This window comes from Urocitellus parryii, chromosome 1, assembly GCF_045843805.1.
Source record: "Urocitellus parryii isolate mUroPar1 chromosome 1, mUroPar1.hap1, whole genome shotgun sequence".
NCBI lineage: Eukaryota > Metazoa > Chordata > Mammalia > Rodentia > Sciuridae > Urocitellus > Urocitellus parryii.
In genome coordinates, this window is record NC_135531.1 from 2,108,002 (window position 1) to 2,127,656 (window position 19,655).

Here is a 19,655-nt window from a genome sequence, read left to right on the forward strand (position 1 = left end):
AGGACAGACCCTTCCGTGGTGGCCCACCACCTGGAGAAGCTAGGACCAGTCTCCCGCCACCTTCATCCTGAGGCTCCGGGGGCCAGCAGCTGGATGCTGTTGGCACTGAGGGCCCAGGGCACGGTGGCAGCAGGTCCTGACCCAGGCTCCTCACGGAGCTGCAGTCCAGATGATGACCCGCCCTGGCTACTCAGGCACGGTCCTGGGCTGTGAGCCCTGGGTCACCCCGGAGCCTGCCTGTCCCCAGACTCTGCCCACCATGTTATCTTCACCGAGACTCTCACAAGTGCTCGGCTGATGCCCACTGTACAGCTTGCGGCACCCAGCCTCATTGATCTTCTGTGATGCTGTCCACCTGCTCAGGGCTTGGCTCTCCCTGGGTCCACAGTCCTCCTTCTTTGCACAAGAAGGCCAGCTGCCTTTGAAGAGAAGCCGGTGGCTGCTCTGAGGAAGGAGACTCCTCTCAGACAGTGTTCCCCTGGCCATGGTGCCCCGAGGAAGGGGCTGGCAGTGGGGCTGCCCCTGGCACACGCCCTGTGGATGCAGACCCCAAACTCACTTCCAGGTCCGTCTGTGGTGGCTTTGGGGTGCACCCCAGTCTCAAATTACCCAGGTCCCCATTAGATGGCCCTGGAGATGCCCAGCCGGGGTCACAGGCCACACTAGGGCCAGGGGTTCTGAGTGTGGGTCTCACAGACCCCTGCGTGGGCTGGGCCCTCCTGTTCCTGGTCACTAGCAGAGCACTCCCCACCCCGCTGTGCCTGCTCCAGATCAGGGCAGCGCAGAGCACGGGCTTTCCACTGCCGACCCCGCCGCTGCCCATGGAAGCTATCCCCTGCCCTCTGCACTCAGAGTCGGGCACGAGGCCACGTGCGTCTGCAGAGGAGCTGCAGCCAGGCCCGGGGACCACGGGCAGCACCGGCAGATGGAGGACTCCAGGAGCGCAGAGGGAGCCAAGCTGCCGAGCCTCAGGCAGGGCGGCCCTCCCAAGGCCCAGAGCAGCCTGGGACCTGTCCGCACACCAGGGTCAATGCAGGTCACAAGAACCACCTGCCTCCCAATGCACCCACTAACGAGCACACGGGGCTGTGCAGAGCTCCACACAAGTTTGCCAGCATCACCGAGGACTCTGCCCACCCTCTGCTGCAACATGGCCACAGCCAGGGCAGCGCCACAGGAGGCCCGGGCGCCTGTGCATCTGGTGCCCCCCTCTGGTGAGAAGGGTGCAGTCCAGCTGGGCTTCGAGGGCAGCGCAGGTCTCTGCCCCCCTGGTTCCCCTGAAGAGCAAATGGCAGGTGGGAAGGCATCACTGGTACAAGTGGAGGCTGAGCCAGCCGGGGAGGCGAGGAGGCCCCACTGACCCGGGTCCCTGCTAACCTGGACCTGAGCAAAGCCACCCCCGCACCCCAGTCAGAGTCCCGACTTCTACAGCCTCCCTCACACACCTGAGTCAGTGGCCCGAGTTCTAGGATTCTGTGATTTTTAAAAATTCTTCACTTAATTATATTTGTTTTTTTTTAAAAAAATATCTATTTTTTAGTTGTAGCTGGACACAATACCTTTATTTCACCTATTTATTTTTATGTGGTGCTGAGGATCGAACCCAGGGTCCTGCACACGCGAGGTGAGCGCTCTACCGCTGAGCCACAACGCCAGCCCCTGCATTTTCTCTTTTTAAAAATGGTGCATTAAAATTATCTTGTGACTCAGGAATATTTCTGAGAACCCCAGCATATATGAGAATAGCAGAGATTTTTATGATCAACATATGACATTACTTAAAAATATCACTTTAATGTCTTCCCCTCCCAGAGGAGAAAAATAAATAAATAAGAAAACAACCTACCAGGTTTGAAGGTGATTAAGCAGGTCCTATTTGTACACGTTCCTTCTGGAAAAATCATTATCTTGAAATAGGAAAAAAAAAAAAAGTCAGCATCAGACCACACACGACCATTCAGAGAACACAGGTGCCACTCTCCGGGCACGTGGTCTCTGACAGTTTAGACTTTCACCTCATTCGGCTGGAAGCTCGGGCACGGGACGCGCCCAGGACTCACTCCAGCCTCCTGGTTTTAAAGATGTAGGTAGGCAGGAGCCTGCGTCTTCTCACACGCTCCTGGAGCTGGGGTCACTGAGGGGCCACCCCAGGACAGTTAATACAGCACCCCACGGAAGGCTGCGGTGGTACTCGAAAAGGAAACGTGCCGACGGGAACAGAGGCAGACAGGGGGCAGTCCTGTGGCTGGAGGGCCAGTGGGAGAGGCCCACAGAACCCACAGTGACGGCCGTGGACGCTGCATGTGACTCAATCCTACCGACTCAAGGAAACTCCCCACCTGTTGGAAAGCACGGCCTCGGCTGCCCTCAGGCCTGGCCCCAGCAAGCGCAGGAGGGCAGCAGGCAGGCTCGTGGGGAGGGGGAGAGGTCGTACATGGGGGGCGGTGGCTGGGGCACCCTGGAAGTCTTGAGACCCCAGCGGGCCGCCCTGGGCCAGCAACCAGAGCTGGGGGCCTGTGAAGTCCAGCCCCTAACACTGGCCCGAATGAAAAGCAAAAATCAGAGCATGGGCAGCCCCAAAGCCTCTCAGTGAACAGGCCACGCTGCTGCCCACGGGGGACAAGCAGGAGGGACAGCTCAGGCCAGGGGTGGAAGTCAGCAGCCACACTCGGGCTGGGCAGGCAGAGAGGACCTGCACAGCTTCATCTGAGGTGCGATGCAGAACCGTTTTTGCATTTCCTCTGATTTTAAACCCCAGGCACCAAAACCAACAGCACCCCAGCAACGCTGACTCCTGGGTTCACACACTCACCGAGACAAAGGGAGCAGAGCCCAGCACCCAGGAAGAGTGCCCTTGCTCACATGCCCTGGAAGACCCATCAAGGCCCAGGCAGGTGGCATTACCTGTGGCCACTTGCCAGCTGACTGTGCCCGCCTCCTGATCTCTTCCACCGTCTTCCTGCGAGAGTCCTGGTCTGACCGAGACACGAACACGGGCCGGATGTACCTGATCAGAGCTGGAAGAGCCGGCCACGGCCTCAGTGAGTGGTGTGGACACAGAGGGGCTGGGGCAGGCCTGTGGCACCCACCGGCTGTCCAGGGCCTGGCAGTGAGCCATCAGGAGACACCAAGCCTCCCCCAAGCTTACCCAATGGCAGGAAGCCCGTAGCCTATGGGGCTGCAAACACAAGGGCTCCTGAGACCCAGGACGGGGAGCAGGGATGAGAGCAGGAGTTCCCGGGACAGTGACCCAGGACGGGGAGCAGGGACGAGAGCGGGAGGAATGGGAGGAAGGGACGGGGAGCAAGGGATGCGAGCAGGAGTACCCGGGACGGGCAGCGAGGAACAGAAGCCTGGCCACCCCATTAGCAGAGGAGGAGGCTCCAGGGCTCCCGCACACAGGGCTTGGACCCCAGCCCCCGTTGTATGCTGAACTCTGTCCCCTAGAAGACCAGCTGAACCCTAACTCAGAATACCTGTGAAAGTGGCCCTGCGTGACTGGGTTACCCAGAGATCACCTGGGCTATGAGGTCCTAATGCGAGGACTGGTGTCCTCATAGGAAAACAGGGACTGCGGCAGCGCCTAGCAGAAGAGCGGCCATGGGGCCTCCCTGAGCCCCAGTAGGTCTGCGGCTGCCAGCACCGTGGGCATCTGGCTTCCAGAGTGGTGAGGGGACGAATTCCTACTGTGGCACGCTGCCATGGCAGCCCCAGAAATGCACACAGCCCTGGCCTGACCACTGCACCACGGGGCCTGCACCATGTGTGGCAGGTCAGGGCAGGAGACCTGAGGCAGGCAGAACCGTGCTCAGCTGAAGGTGGCGGGGCCCACGAGCACCACTCTCCTGCCAGAGCTCTTAGAGGGGCACAGAAATGGCCGTCCCCAGGTGGGTCTCCTGGCCGAGGAGAGGGCGAGTGTGCCAGCCTGGCTGCTTCACTTCCTGCTCCTGTGGGCCACCTCGTCCCCAGGCCTGCGGGCTGCTTCACTTCCTGCTCCCGTGGACCACCTCGTCCCCAGCCTGTGGACCACCTTGTCCTTAGCTGTGGGCTGCTTCATCTCCTGCTCCCGTGGGCCACCCTGTCCCCAGCCTATGGGCTGCTTCATCTCCTGCTCCAGTGGGCCACCCTGTCCCCAGCCTGTGGGTCACCTCATCCCTTGGCCCTGTGGGCACGAGTGGCCTCGGCCCAGCTGGGCCCAGGTGTGGCCTCAGGCCCCCGGCTCAGCACTCTCGGGACTTGTAAGGCACAGTATTATGTGACTTATTCTTTCTTGGAGGTCTTCCAAGAGCAAGGAAGTTTACTGAAGAAGAAATTCCACGGCGCTCACAGTTACCCGCTGGGCCCCTGGACGCCTACAAAGCCAGAGACACACGTGGCCTCAGTGGTTGTGTTTTTCCGCATCTTGAGTCACTGGCTCAGCTGACGTCCTGGGACCACTCATTCTGAGCACCCACGGGAACGAAGGGGAGTGACCCCGCCCAGGGCAACGTGAGGCGAAGGAGGGAGTCGGCTTTGTCCCCGTCTCTCAAGGAACCCTGTGATGGCCCCGAGGCATGCCAGGGCTCTGGACACAGCACCTCCCTAGTCCTGAGGGTGAGCTGAGGTTCTGGAATTTTCCTTTCTGTCTCCAGTGCCAAGGAAAGCCACTCCCAGGGGAATCCCCAGCTCTCAGCCCAGTGCCAGGAGGCGCAGAGCGAGGAAACGGATGGTGAACCACACCTGGGGCTGGGTTCAGAGTGGTCACTGGCGGACGTCCCCCACCATGCTCCCAAGGGCAGGAGGAATAAGCACAGCTAGAGGGGCTGTGCCTGGCTGGGTAAGGCCTCTCCTGCCCACGCCCAGACAGGGTCATGACGGCACGCTCGACTGGATGGCCCCTAGGTTGTGCAGGGGACCCTGAGGAAACAGCTAGGACCCTGGTTGGTGGCTCTCCCTGGGACTGGGGGGTCCAAAGTGCCAGCTCAGAATACTCAGTCAGCTCTTTAACAGGGCTGCCCAGGGTCCAGGAGGAACTAGAGCCACGCTGGCTCCCTGCAAAGTGCCCTGAGTTCCTGCACTGTAGGAAGAGCACTCGGCTGCGTCTAGGGACAGTGCCCTCCTGTCACCTCTACCCTCTGAGCCAGCAGGGGGCAGAGTGTGGCCGGGCTACATTTCAATTCTAATTAACATCTCTGTTTGCTTTGGACACAGTCTGGCGGTGCTACCTAGGCTGGCCTTGAACTCCTGGCTGAGAGATCCTCCTGCCTCAGCCTCCTGAGTAGTGGGCTACCAGGTCTGGGTCCTCAACATTTTTAATAGTCATCTGTCACTATCTCTCACTCTTTGGTCTCTGCATTGTCCACGAAATGATGGATAAAGGCACAGGCTAGAGGAGGGACCTGCACACAGTGGACACAGTGAAGATGGCTCCTCCTGACTGCAGCAGGGGCGCGTGGAGCAGGACGGACCACACAGCACCAGCAGCTCAGCTGACGTGCACTCTCCCAGCCTGCACCTGGGTGTGGAGGGCAGGCCCCCCGGCCATGTGCTCAAAGCCCAGGTGTGTGTGAACACCGGCGTGATGATGTCCCCGGGACCAGCCTCCCCCTGGAAATGCCACCTCCCGGCCTGAAGCCGGACAGGAAGAGACAGAGCAAACCCACCCTGGCAGACCCGACAGGAAGAGACAGAGCCTGCAGGTTCCCTGCCAGGCACCACCTGCCCACCCCCCGAGGGCCCGTGGAAAGCCTTCGAGTTGAGTGACCTGCACGTTAGCGAGGTGCCACACTCTCCGCCTGGCCTTCTGGAACCCCAGGACCTCAGCGGACTGCCAGGTACTCGGTGTCGTCCTTTACCGCCGAGCCAGGCTCAGGGCTGGTCTAACCTGCAGGGCCCACGGCCTCAGGCCTCTTGAACGGCCCTCCCGGGCTCACTGGGCAGCTGCCCCCGCTGGCTGGGTGCCTTCCTGGTTTTGCTTTGTGATCCATGTCCTTGGGTTCGCCGACCTTTTCTGTACGACCTGTGGCACCACGGGGGCACGGCCTCCCGCAGTCCACCTCCCTGCTGGCCCCTCTGCTAGCCCAGCTGCCTGAACGGCGAGGTGAGGCCAAGATGAAGGCCAGGTGGAAGCCTCCTGTCCTGCTCAGGACGCGCTGCAGACGGACCCCACAGCAGCCGGCCCCTGGGCTCCGGAGACAGACTGAGTCGCAGCTCACGGTGGAGGGGTTTGTCCTCGGTCCCCCAGCCTCCACACAAGTCCAGAGAATGCCTTTTCCCTGGAGAAGCCGGGGTCTGGCTGGCCCTTTCAGGTGGGAGCAGGGGGTGCAGGCCAAGACACCCGGAGAGCTGGGGGTCTGGAGAGCGACCAGGGCTTTGCATCCTGGACGCATGGGGCTTGCTATCGCCGGCCTGGACTTCCTCTGGAGGGAAAGAGCGCCTGCCTGTCAGCAAAGATGGCTGATGGAGGCCAGCAGGGAGGCCAGCAGTGGAGGTGGTGCCTACAAGCACTGGCGCGTCCCCCTGGGGCCTGCCCAGCTGCTCAGCAGCACCTCCAGGGGGCAGATGAAGAGCACCCACCCGGTCAGTGACGACCAACAGAACAGCGAGGGCTGGGCTGGAGGTGACGTCCAGGTCCCGCCTCCTGCCCTGTCCCACTCTGCCGGAGCAGAGTCCCTGCGGTCCAGGTCCAGGGAGGGGGCCTGGCTCCAAGCACAGCTCAGAAATATGGGTGCAGGACTCACTTCTCTGCCTCCCTGCCACCAGATGCCCTGGGAACCCACACACTGGAGTCACAGCGACTCAGGCCACCCAACTGCCCCGTGAGAAGCCACTGGTGACGGTGACACAGCACTCCCAGCCCAGGAGACCAGCTGGGCTGGCTGTAGAGGAAGACGCTCCCCTGCACTGTCCTCGGCCTGGCGCTGGGCACTCAAGGGTCCATTCACCCTGATGTGGGTCCTCCCAGAGGTGAGCTACCACCCTGGCCAGCACCCTGCCCCCAACTCTTCCCCTCAAGCCTGGAAACCTCTGGCACCCGCTCCGAGGCACCCAGGGGCAGGAGGGAACCCCCACTGGGCACGAGCAGCTGCCCTGGGAGCCCAGTGCCCTCCTGCCTGCTGGGTCCTCAGTCCTCCTTCCCTCCTTCCACCCCACCTGTGGCCTTCGGTGGCCTCTGATGGCCATTCAGGCCCATTCCCCTTCAGAAGCAACACCCCCAGTCGGTGAAGCACCAAGGAGCTTCCCAATGATGGGGCACAGATGTGGCCTCCCAGGGGCAGGAGAGAAGCTGGGCTGGTGACGGGGACATGGAGACCAGGGCTGGGGGGGCCAGATGGGCCCTGGTGCCTGCAGAGCTTGACGCCACAGAGCCCTGCAGGTTCCCGACTTGCACGGGGCCCCTGAAGATGTGTCCAGGTCCCACCCAGAACCCCGCGTTCTCTGGAAGGAAGGCCTTTGCAGATATCAAGTCAAGGATCTCAAGATCACCCTGGGTCATCCAGCAACCGTGTCCTTACAGGAGACGCAGAACAGGGACCGGAGAGAAGCCTTGGGACCTCAGGCACCCAGGCTCAAGTAACGTGGCCACAAGCCCAGGAGGCTCAAAGAACAGGAGGGCCTCCCAGGGAGCCTCGGAGGGAGCACGGTCTGCCTCATGGAGCATAGCAGGCCTTGTGGAGCACAGCAGGCCACATGGAGTACAGCAGGCCTCATGGAGCACAGCAGGCCTCATGGAGCATAGCAGGCCTCATGGAGCACGGCCTGCCTCATGGAGCACAGCAGGCCACATGGAGCATGGCCTGCCGCATGGAGCACAGCAGGCCTCATGGAGCACAGTAGGCCACATGGAGCACAGCAGGCCACATGGAGCACAGCAGGCCTCATGGAGCACGGCCTGCCTCATGGAGCACAGCAGGCCACATGGAGCATGGCCTGCCGCATGGAGCATAGCAGGCCACATGGAGCACAGCCTGCCTCATGGAGCACAGCAGGCCTCATGGAGCACAGCCTGCCACATGGAGCACAGCCTGCCACATGGAGCACAGCAGGCCTCACGGAGCACGGCCTGCCTCATGGAGCACGGCCTGCCTCATGGAGCACAGCAGGCCACATGGAGCAGGGCCTGCCACATGCAATGGGACTCCCGGCCCCCAGCAGGTGACAGAAAGGACTTTGTTGTGTCAAGCCACCTGGCTTTGGAAGTTGGCTCAGTGGCCCGAGGACACTGGAGCTCAGGGTGCCACCGGGCTCCGACGCCTATTGCTTACTTGAGACACTGACTTCTACCTACTGAAGGTGCAGGTAGGTGTGCATCTCTGCAGGGACTGCGATGGAGGGCACTCGGGCCTTCACCACATGAAAACTCACAGCCCCGGAGGGGTCCACAGGAAGGGAAAGAGGGGAAGGGTGGGGGATGCAGGGCAGGAGTGGGCACTCCCCAGGCCCAGGGAGGGGGCTCCTGCACTCCTGAGGGCCTCACCCACTCTGCTGGGGGGACTCACTCCTGGGGGGACTCACTTGATAGGAGGAGGGACTCACTCCTGGGGGGACTCACTTGATAGGAGGGGGGACTCACTCAACAGGAGGAAGGGCCACCCCTAGATGGGGGCTGACTCATAGAGGAGGCCTCTCTCCTGGGCAGGGTCGAGGGCTCCTGCCCGCCCCCAGCAGGGGTGCACTCACTTCCCCAGATTGGGATGTCTCTGCTCTCCGCCTTCATCACGATGGAGGACATGGTCATGGTGACAGGGATGGCATCGAAGTAGGACGAATGCGGTGCCAGCGTCAGGATGGCGGCCTCGGTGGGCAGCGCCCGCTGCCCCTTCACGACCACGTGGTGGAAGCCGCCAGCGAACCACATGGTGCGCATGATGGCCTTGAGCAGCAGGTCCACGGCCCTGCAAGAGAGGCGTCGCGTCACACGAGGCTCGGGGGCCACAGGAAAGGCACCGCGCCTGGGCTGAGGCCGCCGGGCCAGCAGCAACTTCCTGAGGGGGTGTGTGCCCGTCCCCAGCCTGAGGGACTTCCTCCCACCCCCTCACTCATTCACGACAACCAAAGGTTCCGTCCAGTCCACCACGCGCGTTGGGATGAAAGACCTATGCCCCAGGCTCAGCGACCCATCTGATGGCCTCTGTCATGCCCAGGGGGAGGACTCCTAGCACATGGGAACACGGCCACCAGGGCTGGGACCGGTGTGGCAACGTCCTTTCTGGTCCTGCCGCTGGACCTGGTGCTGCCCATGTGAGCTGCTTCTGCTAGAGCTAATGACAGGAAGCGGCCTGGACCAGTGGGCTCGTCCCTGTTGCTGTGCGCGGCAGAGCCGTCTCCCGTTCACCAGCAGCCACCCTGCTGAGCTCAACAGTGTGGCACCCAGAGAGCCGTGGCCTGTGCACCCTGGGTCCAGGGCTCCCCAGAAGGAACTGGGCTCCGCTGGCCCAGCCCTCAGTGCCGGCCAGAGGGGGTGAGATGGCTGCACAGAAGATGAGGGCCTGAAACCTTCCTGGTGACTTCCCCGAGGGGCCAGAACCCTCCGGGAGCACTCCTAGGTGAGCCCCAGCACACCACCTGAGCAGTGGCCAATGGCTGAAGGGCACAAGCCCCTAGGGCAGCCACCCGGAAGACCTCTGCCAACCTGCGGGTAAACAACACTGTGGCTACCCACGGAGACACAGGGGACCCAACTTGGATGCTCTACTTCTAGGGCTGGGCATATTCACACAGGTCCCTTCTCAACTTCAGCGGAGTGTCTCCAAGGGCCTTTCTGTAGGTGCTAATTTCCCAATAACCACACACACAATCCCTGGGGCACCCACTGATGCTCAGGAGGAGAATGCGACCGCAGGAGGCTGCAGGGGACCAGGAGCCAGTCCTGGGGGAGGAGGGGCGGGGAGCTGGGCGAGCAGTATCCAATGTGGGTCCCACCGTTAGGGACACTGGCCACGCCTCAGGTCCAGGGGTAGCAACGCTGCGCCCAGTGCCGGGGGTGGGGTGGGGAAGAGAGTCAAGGTTGGCAGCTCTTCCTCGGGGACCTGGCCAATGACGCGCCTGGGAAGCCGACTTCTGTGTGGGTGGTGGTCTCAGCAGAGCCCTGCTCCGGCTGGGGTGCCACGGCGGGCAGCCATTGAGTTTCCCAGGCCGTCCACAAAGGCTCACATTCGTCACAGGGACATCCGAGAATCCGGAGCTACCGTGTACAGAAGCCCTGGAGGCAGACCCCGACCCCCAGGCCTCAGAAGAGTGCAGGGACACCCCACCACTGGGGTCAGAGGTGTCCCAGAGGCGGGGACAGGGAGGAGACAGTTCCCTAGCAGGGCTGGGAACGGGGAAGAAAATCTCCCAGAATGTGCAGGGAGAAGGAAGAGGCTGAAATGGAGCTCCATGACGAGAATGGCACCTCGGAGCTGCAGTCCCCTACTCTGAGGTCCCCACGAGTCCCCAGTCACCCAGGACAGACGCGCCCTCCCAGAGAGGAAACACACCTTCCGGCCACAGGTGTGTGTGGCGAGGACAGAGAACCACGCCCCACAGCCGGAGTCTGTTCTGGGTCAACAAGGGCACGGGTGAGGTTGGTCCAAGTCCCTCCTGCAGGTCCCCTAGGGGACCTTCCACAAAACACAGGGGCAGAGACAAGGTGCGGCCTGGGGGGAGAGCAGGGTGATGGCCGTCCCAAGGCCAGGGCCTGGGCCTGTGGCTCTACTCTGGGAAAGCAGCCCCTGCCAGGTGGAGTGACCAGGGCCGGACTCCCAGACTCCCGAGGCCCCAGTCCTCCTCCTGCGACAGACAGATGGAAGGAGACTGGAGAAGACAAGGCAGGCGCCCAGCTGGGAGAGGGGCCTGCAGCGCAGCCCAGGGAGGACCGGGGACAGTGTGACCCTGAGGGACCTCAGGGTGAGAGGGGGCACGCCCAGCTGGGAAAGGGCCCTCCACAGGATGGGAGCAGAGCAGAGCATGAGGCCTCTGGACATGCAGCCCGCTGCCCCGCCACTGGACCAGCCAGTGCACCCCAGGCAGACACCCCTGGAAGGGACACTCAGACACCCGGGGCACCAGGCCTGGGCAAGAGCGGGGTGCCAGGACCTTCAGGGCGATGCACAGTCCCTGCCAGGTCCTGGGGGAGATGCGTGTTTGGGTGAAGGGAGGGAATGGGAGAGGCTCTGTGGGTGCGGGGAGGCCCCTCACTCTGGGCAACAGGCCCTGGGCCGCGGCTGCAGGCTGGGAACAGAGGAGCACTGTGCTTGGGCTCGCCCGGTTCTGGGTCCCTGGAGCAGCTGGAGGTACTGCAGGCCCAGGTGTCTCACAGGCGAGGAGTCAGGGCGTACCCCGGGGGTGGGTGCAGGAGTACGGGGAGGGTACTGTGACCCTGGCCACACAGCGCTGGAGCCTCCACTGACCGAAATGGGAGGCGGAGGCCAGAACAGTTTGGGGGCCTGGAAGCTCCTTTCTGGACACAGGGAGAGCAAGGTCATCTACAGTAATCAACAGGCCCAGGGCCTGGAGGGCAGGGCTGGACAGAAGCCGAGGCTGGGAGTCATCAGTCATCCGTGGTCACCAAAAGCAGAATGGCTGAGATCACCAGGAGAGCCACAAGGACACCAGAACCAGGGAAGGGTCCCCTCAGAGCACTTGGCACAGGCTGCTCTGAACTGTCAGACCGCCAGGGGTCAGCAGCAGGAGGACACAGCACCACCTGCCTGCTCAGGGCTCTCCTGGGGCTGTCGGGAGTCAGTCCCCCATGGCGAGTCTCACCAAAAGGAGCCCAGCTTTTACACCACTGTGGGGTTTAAAGTGACTTGAAACAGCAGCTTTTGCCACTCTGTCATTCTTTGGCTGAAAAACTGACCCCTTTACTTTGGGAGGGTCTGAGTGACACAAAGCTCATTCAGCCACGTCCTCTGCCACAGCATCGGCCTGCTCAGGACTGCGTGGCGGGGAACAGCGCAAGTACTCCCCGCCCTCCTAGTGGCACTTCAGCAGCAACGCCCATCTGCCCCTGTGGTTCAGTCCCGGCTCTCCCTGATCCCACCAGTGCCCCGTGAAGGCGCTTTGGCCAGTGCTGCCTCTCTGTCCCCTCCTCGTTCCCAGGAGCACTTCGCTGAGCCAAGCACACACAGTGCTTCCACAGATGCTGGGCACAGAGGCCCAGGGCTGCAGGGCAGGAGGTCCCTGTGGCACAGTGTGGCACGTGCAGGTGCAGGACACACAAGCATGCCCCCCCCACACACACTTGACACTAGCACACAACCAGAATCCACACTCACACAGAATGAGCCTCCGCCTCCAGGTGCCAAAGCTCTCAGGAAACCGTCACCACAGGAGTCTCATCGCCTGCCATGGAGCACTCTGCACACAGGTGTCCTGTGCGGACGAGAGCACCCTGGTGGGGAGCACCCTGGTGGGGAGCACCCTGGAGCAAGGCTGGCGGAGAGCACCCTGGTGGGGAGTGCCCTGGAGCAAGGCTGGTGGAGAGCACCCTGGTGGGGAGCACCCTGGTGGGGAGCGCCCTGGAGCAAGGCTGGCGGAGAGCACCCTGGTGGGGAGCGCCCTGGAGCAAGGCTGGCGGAGAGCACCCTGGTGGGGAGCACCCTGGAGCAAGGCTGGCGGAGAGCAGAGAGCTGCGCAGGGTAAGAAGCGCCAGCAGCACACACAGGACCAGAGGGGGGGGGGGCGCGCGGCCAGCGTGGGTGGAGATGGCCTCCGGCCTCCTGCCAGGAGCCCAGACCTTTCACCACCAGGCGGGGCTCTGCGGGCAGCGGAGCTTCTCCACCAAGCAGGCAGGTGCCAAGCTCACTTCACGGGCAGAGCTTAGAGGGCGTCAAGATAGAGGTGGCCCTGGATTCAGAAACCCAGGAAGGCAGGGAGGGATGCCAAGCCGGTGCCATCAGCACCAACTGCATGGCACCACACCCACCTGCCCACAGTGGCCCAGGGAGGACCCCCGGCACCTGGCCATCAAGTATGACTGTGCCGGCCAGTGGCAGCGTGGCAGACCTGGGCACTGCAGTGGCCATCTTTCCCGTATTGTGCTGTCTGTGCATTTGACCATGACCAGGGGCACCTGAGCTCCAAGGAGGACGCTGGTTCCCTGTGCCTCCCCCTGGGGCCAACGCTCCTGGTCAAAGTGCAGGCCCTGGAGAGCAGGCATGAGGGTGGGTGCCCAACCTGAGAGGCAAGGGCCACAGTGTACATGAGCCACGTGGCTGCTTCCAGACCTGAGGCCCAGGGCAGATGGTGGCCCTCCTGCCAGGACCCTGACCCTGCCGGCAGGTCCCAGCAGAGGGGTTGGGGTGGGGCTGGGATGAGGAAGAGCAGCCAGGGGCCTCAGGGCAAGTCCAGTTAAGGGCAGTGGCAGGGATTCAGGTGAGACCAGGGGCATGTTCTCCACAGTCCACGCCAGGGCCTCCGTGGGAGGAACCACAATCTGTGCACGAGGCTGAGCCCTGTTTCAGTGTGTAAAGGACAGGGCCAGCTTGGGTCAGCACAGCACGGCGAGGACTCCACCACAGAGCTGGTGCCTGATCCGCAATTCGGAACCCGGGTGAGACTAGGGTCCTGCGCCCCCGCGGGGCTGTGCTGGCTGAGCCCGCGGTCAACCAGAGCCTTGGGTGTCTTCACTGGACTTGCAGGATGTGGTGACCCGGACTTCCGCCCATTCGGGTGAGCCCAGGTCACAGGCCGTGGCTGGCCCTGTTTGCCCCACGCCTGTGTACTCAGACCTGGCAACAGCCCTCCCAGTGCACTGCACGACGGCAAGTCCAGGCAGGAGGCCCACCTGAGCAGGAGCCCGGTCACTGTGTCACAGGGGTGGTCTGTTCAGGGCCGAGGGTCCAGGGAGAGCTCTCCACTGGCAGAGCCACGGCAGTTCTGCAGCAGAGGAGGCCCCACCACAGTGGCAGAGGGTCTCTGTGCTCAGGGATGTGGGACAGTGGCCGCGTGGGACAGCAGCAGCCTCAGAGCAGGACCAGGCAGGGGTGCAGGGAGCAGCGAGTCTCAGAGGAAGTAGAGGGAGCTTGGCGTGACCTGGAGGGCAGCCTCGGGGACACGGGCTCAGGGGGGAGGAACGCTTCCCCACGAGGCGGATGAGCCGCCGTGACCATCGTCACAGATGTCCGCGGAGCCTCCCCACGCGGAGCTCCACTCAGAGCCACTTACTTCCTCCACCAGGCCAAGGGCTGCTCGGGCTCCTTGTCAGCGGGTCCTAGGGAGGCCACCAGTGCGAAGGGCCAGGCCAGCAGCATCATGAAGGCGGCAAACAGGAGCCGGAGGGGGAAGAGAGTCAGCGTCATGAAGGCCACCTGGGAGGGGACAGACATGTCATTCCGGAAACACCACCACCTGGGGACATTGGGCCTGCCTGGAGCCCACTGCCCCCCTGAGCACAGCCCTGAGGGCCCAGGTGGGGACAGGGCCCTCCCTGCACATGGCAAGCCAGCAGGAGGCCCCACTCGTGACAGAGCTGCTCCCCAGGGCCTTGGGAGGCACAGCCTCTTGCTCTCTGGAGTCCCTGGGGACCCAGCCAGCCAGCCTCGTGGGCCCACGGGAGCAGCGAGGGTGCCGGTGGGGGATCAGCGAGGCCATGCAGCAGGAAGGGCTGGCCAAAGGCTCGGGAGGCGGGAGCCAGCCTGGGGCCCGGGCAGTGGAGGCCACGAGGGTGCAGCTGAGGGCCCAGGTGGCAGGCTGGGCCCCGTGGTGGACTGTACTTTCTCACGATGCTTGGGCACCTGGGGCGCACGTGGCCGGGGCTGCCTGTTGGGCAGTGCCGCACTCCTTCCCCTGGACGGTGGCAGCCCACCTCCCCAGAGGCAGGCATCATCCACCACCCCAGGACGTGGGTCACCGTCCTCTGCACCCTGTGGATGCTGGTGGCAGGCTGGTGATCGCCTAACGAGGAGGGACTTTCCAGCCCTGGATCCCGAGTGGGGCTGGATCTAGCAGCCCTGCCCACTGCGTCCAGGGCCTACGTGCTTGAGGGCACTGACTGCTGCTGCAACCCGTGGGTCACAGTGCCCTGAGCGGACAAGCCTGGGGCCGACTGTCCGCTGTTCCCAGGTGGAGCAGGCCTGTGACATCCTGTCACCACCTCCTCTCCTGGTAAGGTCGCCCCGTGAGTGGCCCCTTCCCTCTCCCCCTGGGGTCTCCACCACTCCGTGGTTCCAGGATGGTGTGGGTCTGGACTTTGCTTTCCTCGGGTGGACTTTGGTGTTATGGCTGTGAGGAGACCCTTCCCCAGGCCTCAGCAGGTCTCCTGGTCCCACCGAAGTTCCCCTCCTCTGAGGGTCTGCTCTAACCTGCAGCCAACTGTGGCCCCAAAACAGATTCCAGAAGTAACAATGGTGACCTCGTGCTGTCCTCCTGTCCCCTCAGGGTGGGAGCCAGCCGCAAAAGTGCCACTGGCCTGAAGTCTGAGCACCGCTGGCGATCAGATGATGAGATGGACTACCGTGGAACCTCAGAGCTGGGGCTCAGTCCTCGGTACACAGTGAACCCTGCACAGTGACCCTCCTCCTACAGCTCACCACGTGGCAGCTCACAGGGGCGAGGACAGTAGGAGGCGTCCTGAGGGTCTGCATTCACACTAGCTGATCCACTGATCTCACCCCAGGAACGCAGAGCGGAGTCACAGCCCCTGCAGGGCTCGGTCAGACCTGCAACCAGGGTGAACCAGAGTCCATGACACCCACAGCCAGGCGGCGGGAGGGACCCAGGGTGAACCAGAGTCCACGGCACCCACAGCCAGGCGGCGGGAGGCACGGCAGTGCTGTTGGCCCCGAGTCCCGGGCTTCCTGTCCTACTTGGCCTGCACAGCTCGTCAGCCCTGTCCCCATTTTGCTGGTTTATTGACCCCTCTGAAGCAGTCTGACCCGTCCTTTCCCTGAGAGCCCAAGTCCGTCATTTGGACACTTGCAGGTTCTCCAACGATGAGTTCTCTCTCTCTTTACGGTCTCGTCTTCAGAAACGCCCACTGCCTGACGCCCCCTTTGGCCCCCAGCTCCCGCCAAGCCCCGGGCTCTGACCCCAGGTGAAGGGGCGCCCTACCCTGAGTCCTCCATCGCGCTGCACTCTTCCTGCCCTTGGCGCCCCTGCTGCAGGACAAGAGCTGCCACTGAGGACATCCAGCCCCTGTGGTGGCCCCTGAGTCATGTCCAGGACCCCGGGGCTCAGTTTCCCTTCCCTGCGACCCCACAGGCGCTGCCCTGTGCTGCTCCTTGAGGCCGTGAGCACACTGCCCCTGGGAGCTGCAGGGAGCAGAGGCTGCTGGACAGGGAGGCGGGTCAGTTCCACGCCCACAGGAAGCCCAGCGCAGTGCTGGACACTGAGTCAGACGGCGCCAGCATGGAGCGGGTCCTCTGGGTCCTGCTCCTGACACCTCCTCAGACAGCACCACCCTCCAGAGGAGGGGAGGCACCTACAGAGGACACTGTGCAGGAAGTGGGCAGGGACCAGAGGCTGGCTGGGGAGGCTGGGACACCCAGCAGAGGGTACCGGCCACACCCCCACGTGGCGAGAGCTGGGCTCGAGGCTGCAGCCAGCCCACAGGAGACCAACGAGGCAGTGGGGCCCTTGACATGAGGAACCTGTCCCCCTGAGGGTGTCAGGCCAAGCGGTCGCTCGGTCACCTTCCCGTGAGCGGGTTGATGACAAGATGCTGCGAGGAGCTCGGCCCCCGGAGGCTGCTTCGTGCTTGTCCTAAACCATGGACAGAGGGGACTCTGACGGCCGTGTCGAGAAAAGACCTGGATGTGCAGGGCACTGACTCACCCCTGCGGGGCACGGCAGTGCCACAGCAACACCAGGAGCTGGGGTGCCCTCCAGGGGGCCTGGGCTGGCCAGGAGGCCAGCAAGGGCTCTGTGCACCACTAAGACCAGCCCACATCTGGCCATGCCAGGCAGGGCAGACCCCGGGACAGACCCAACCTCCTGCCAGGGGCGAATCCAGAGGGCAGCTGGCGACAGGACCCGGACCCACAGGCCAAGAGAGCAGAGCTCCAGCCAGAACCACCTGCCACGGCCAAGCATCAGGTACGGTTAGAACCAGGCGGCAGCAAGCATGTGTCCACGTCCACTCTCACATCCATGAAGTGACACCCACAGTGACACACACCCATTGATGCACAGTGACACACACCCACTGACACCCACAGTGACAACACCCATGGACACACTCAGTGACACAAACACACTGACACCCACACAGTGACAAACACCCATTGATACCCACAGTGACACACACCCACTGACACCCACACCGTGACACATACCCACTGACACTCAGTGACACAAACACACTGACACCCACACAGTGACAAACACCCATTGATACCCACAGTGACACACACCCACTAACACCCACACCGTGACACATATCCACTGACACTCAGTGACACAAACCCACTGACACCCACAGTGATAATACCCATGGACACACTCAGTGACAACACCCACGGACACACCCACACAGACACACACCCACTGACATACTCAGTGACACACACCCACTGACACCCACAGTGACACCCACCCACAGTGACACACACCCATTGATGCACAGTGACACACACCCACTGACACCCACACAGTGACACCCACACAGTGATACATACCCACTGACACACTCAGTGATAATACCCATGGACACACTCAGTGACAACACCCACGGACACACCCACACAGACACACACCCACTGACATACTCAGTGACACACACCCACTGACACCCACAGTGACACCCACCCACAGTGACACACACCCATTGATGCACAGTGACACACACCCACTGACACCCACACAGTGATACCCACACAGTGATACATACCCACTGACACACTCAGTGACAACACCCACTGACACCCACACAGTGACACACACCCACTGACACACTCAGTGACAACACCCACTGACACACCCACTGACACCCACACAGTGACACACACCCACTGACACCCACAGTGACAACACCCACAGTGACACACACCCACAGTGACACACACCCATTGATGCACAGTGACACACACCCACTGACACACTCAGTGACAACACCCACTGACACCCACACAGTGACACACACCCACTGAAAAACTCAGTGACAACACCCACTGACACCCACACAGTGACACACACCCACTGACACACTCAGTGACAACACCCACTGACACACCCACTGACACCCACACAGTGACACACACCCACTGACACCCACAGTGACAACACCCACAGTGACACACACCCACAGTGACACACACCCATTGATGCACAGTGACACACACCCACTGACACACTCAGTGACAACACCCATTGACACCCACACAGTGACACACACCCACTGACAAACTCAGTGACAACACCCACTGACACACCCAGACACCCACAGTGACACACACCCACTGATACCCACAGTGACACCTACACAGTGACAACACCCACTGACACACCCACAGTAACACACACCCACAGTGACACACACCCATTGATGCACAGTGACACACACCCACTGACACACCCAATGACACACCTACTGACAACGACACAGAGACACACACGCACTGACACACTGATACACCTATACAGTGACACACCCACACAGTGACATCCACACACTGACACTCTCACAGTAACACACACCCACTGACACACTCAGTGACACCCACTGACATACTCATTGACACACCCACACAGTGACATGTATACACTCACTGACGTCAATCATGGACACACTGACCTGCGCTCCCAGTGTGACACACGTACACACACAGTTATACAATACACATCCACTGACACACACAGACACCTTCAAACATACCACTGAGACACACTGATACACACCGGCACACACGACCCGGCTGTCATCTGACAGACACTAGGACACTGGCCCTGCCTGTGAAGCTGGTCCAGGCACGGACGAAAAGCCCAAGCCCTCCTGAGCCCGTCCCTCAGGGCAGCCCCCATGGACCTGGGCCTGGCCAGACAGATGAGCAGGCCTGGGGGCCAGGTGGGGCCAGGTGGGACACGCAGCCAGCAGAGCCCTGGGTGGAGCGGGCGCCCTGACACATAGAGCCCAGCAAGCCCCGCTCCTGCCCCGGGGAGGACACTGCCACAGGAGCACTGTGAGCCAGGGGGCTGTCCTCTGGATTGAGGGACACCAGGCCGAGGTTCAGCACAGGGGGCAAACAAGACAGAGTGGCAGAGGGTGCCTGGACATGCCCAGACCACCACGTGCTGGTGGCAGGTGAGACCAGAGGCTCAGGCCTTCTGCACGTGTCCTCAGCCCCGGCCAGGACCTCACAAGGACACCTTCTCCTCCTGTCCTCAGCCCGGGACCTCACGAGGACACCTTCTCCACCTGTCCTCAGCCCGGGACCTCACGAGGACACCTTCTCCTCCTGTCCTCAGCCCGGGACCTCACGAGGACACCTTCTCCATCTGTCCTCAGCCCGGGACCTCACGAGGACACCTTCTCCTCCTGTCCTCAGCCCGGGACATCACGAGGACACCTTCTCCTCCTGTCCTCAGCCCAGGACCTCACGAGGACACCTTCTCCATCTGTCCTCAGCCCAGGACCTCACAAGGACACCTTCTCCTCCTGTCCTCAGCCCGGGACCTCACGAGGACACCTTCTCCTCCTGTCCTCAGCCCAGGACCTCACGAGGACACCTTCTCCATCTGTCCTCAGCCCAGGACCTCAC

At 62.3% G+C, this 19,655-nt stretch overlaps 1 protein-coding gene across 1 annotated transcript in view; it reads right to left on the reverse strand.

The window, feature by feature from the left end:
• Lpcat1 (lysophosphatidylcholine acyltransferase 1) overlaps positions 1-19,655 on the reverse strand; it is a 48,746-nt gene that overhangs the window by 16,014 nt on the left and 13,077 nt on the right. The window contains exons 2-5 of the mRNA XM_026380044.2: positions 14,128-14,270; positions 8,659-8,873; positions 2,905-3,017; positions 1,847-1,907 (exon numbers count right to left, since the gene is read on the reverse strand). Of these exons, the coding sequence (XP_026235829.2) occupies positions 1,847-1,907; positions 2,905-3,017; positions 8,659-8,873; positions 14,128-14,270 (532 nt within the window). The remainder of the gene's footprint in view (positions 1-1,846; positions 1,908-2,904; positions 3,018-8,658; positions 8,874-14,127; positions 14,271-19,655) is intronic.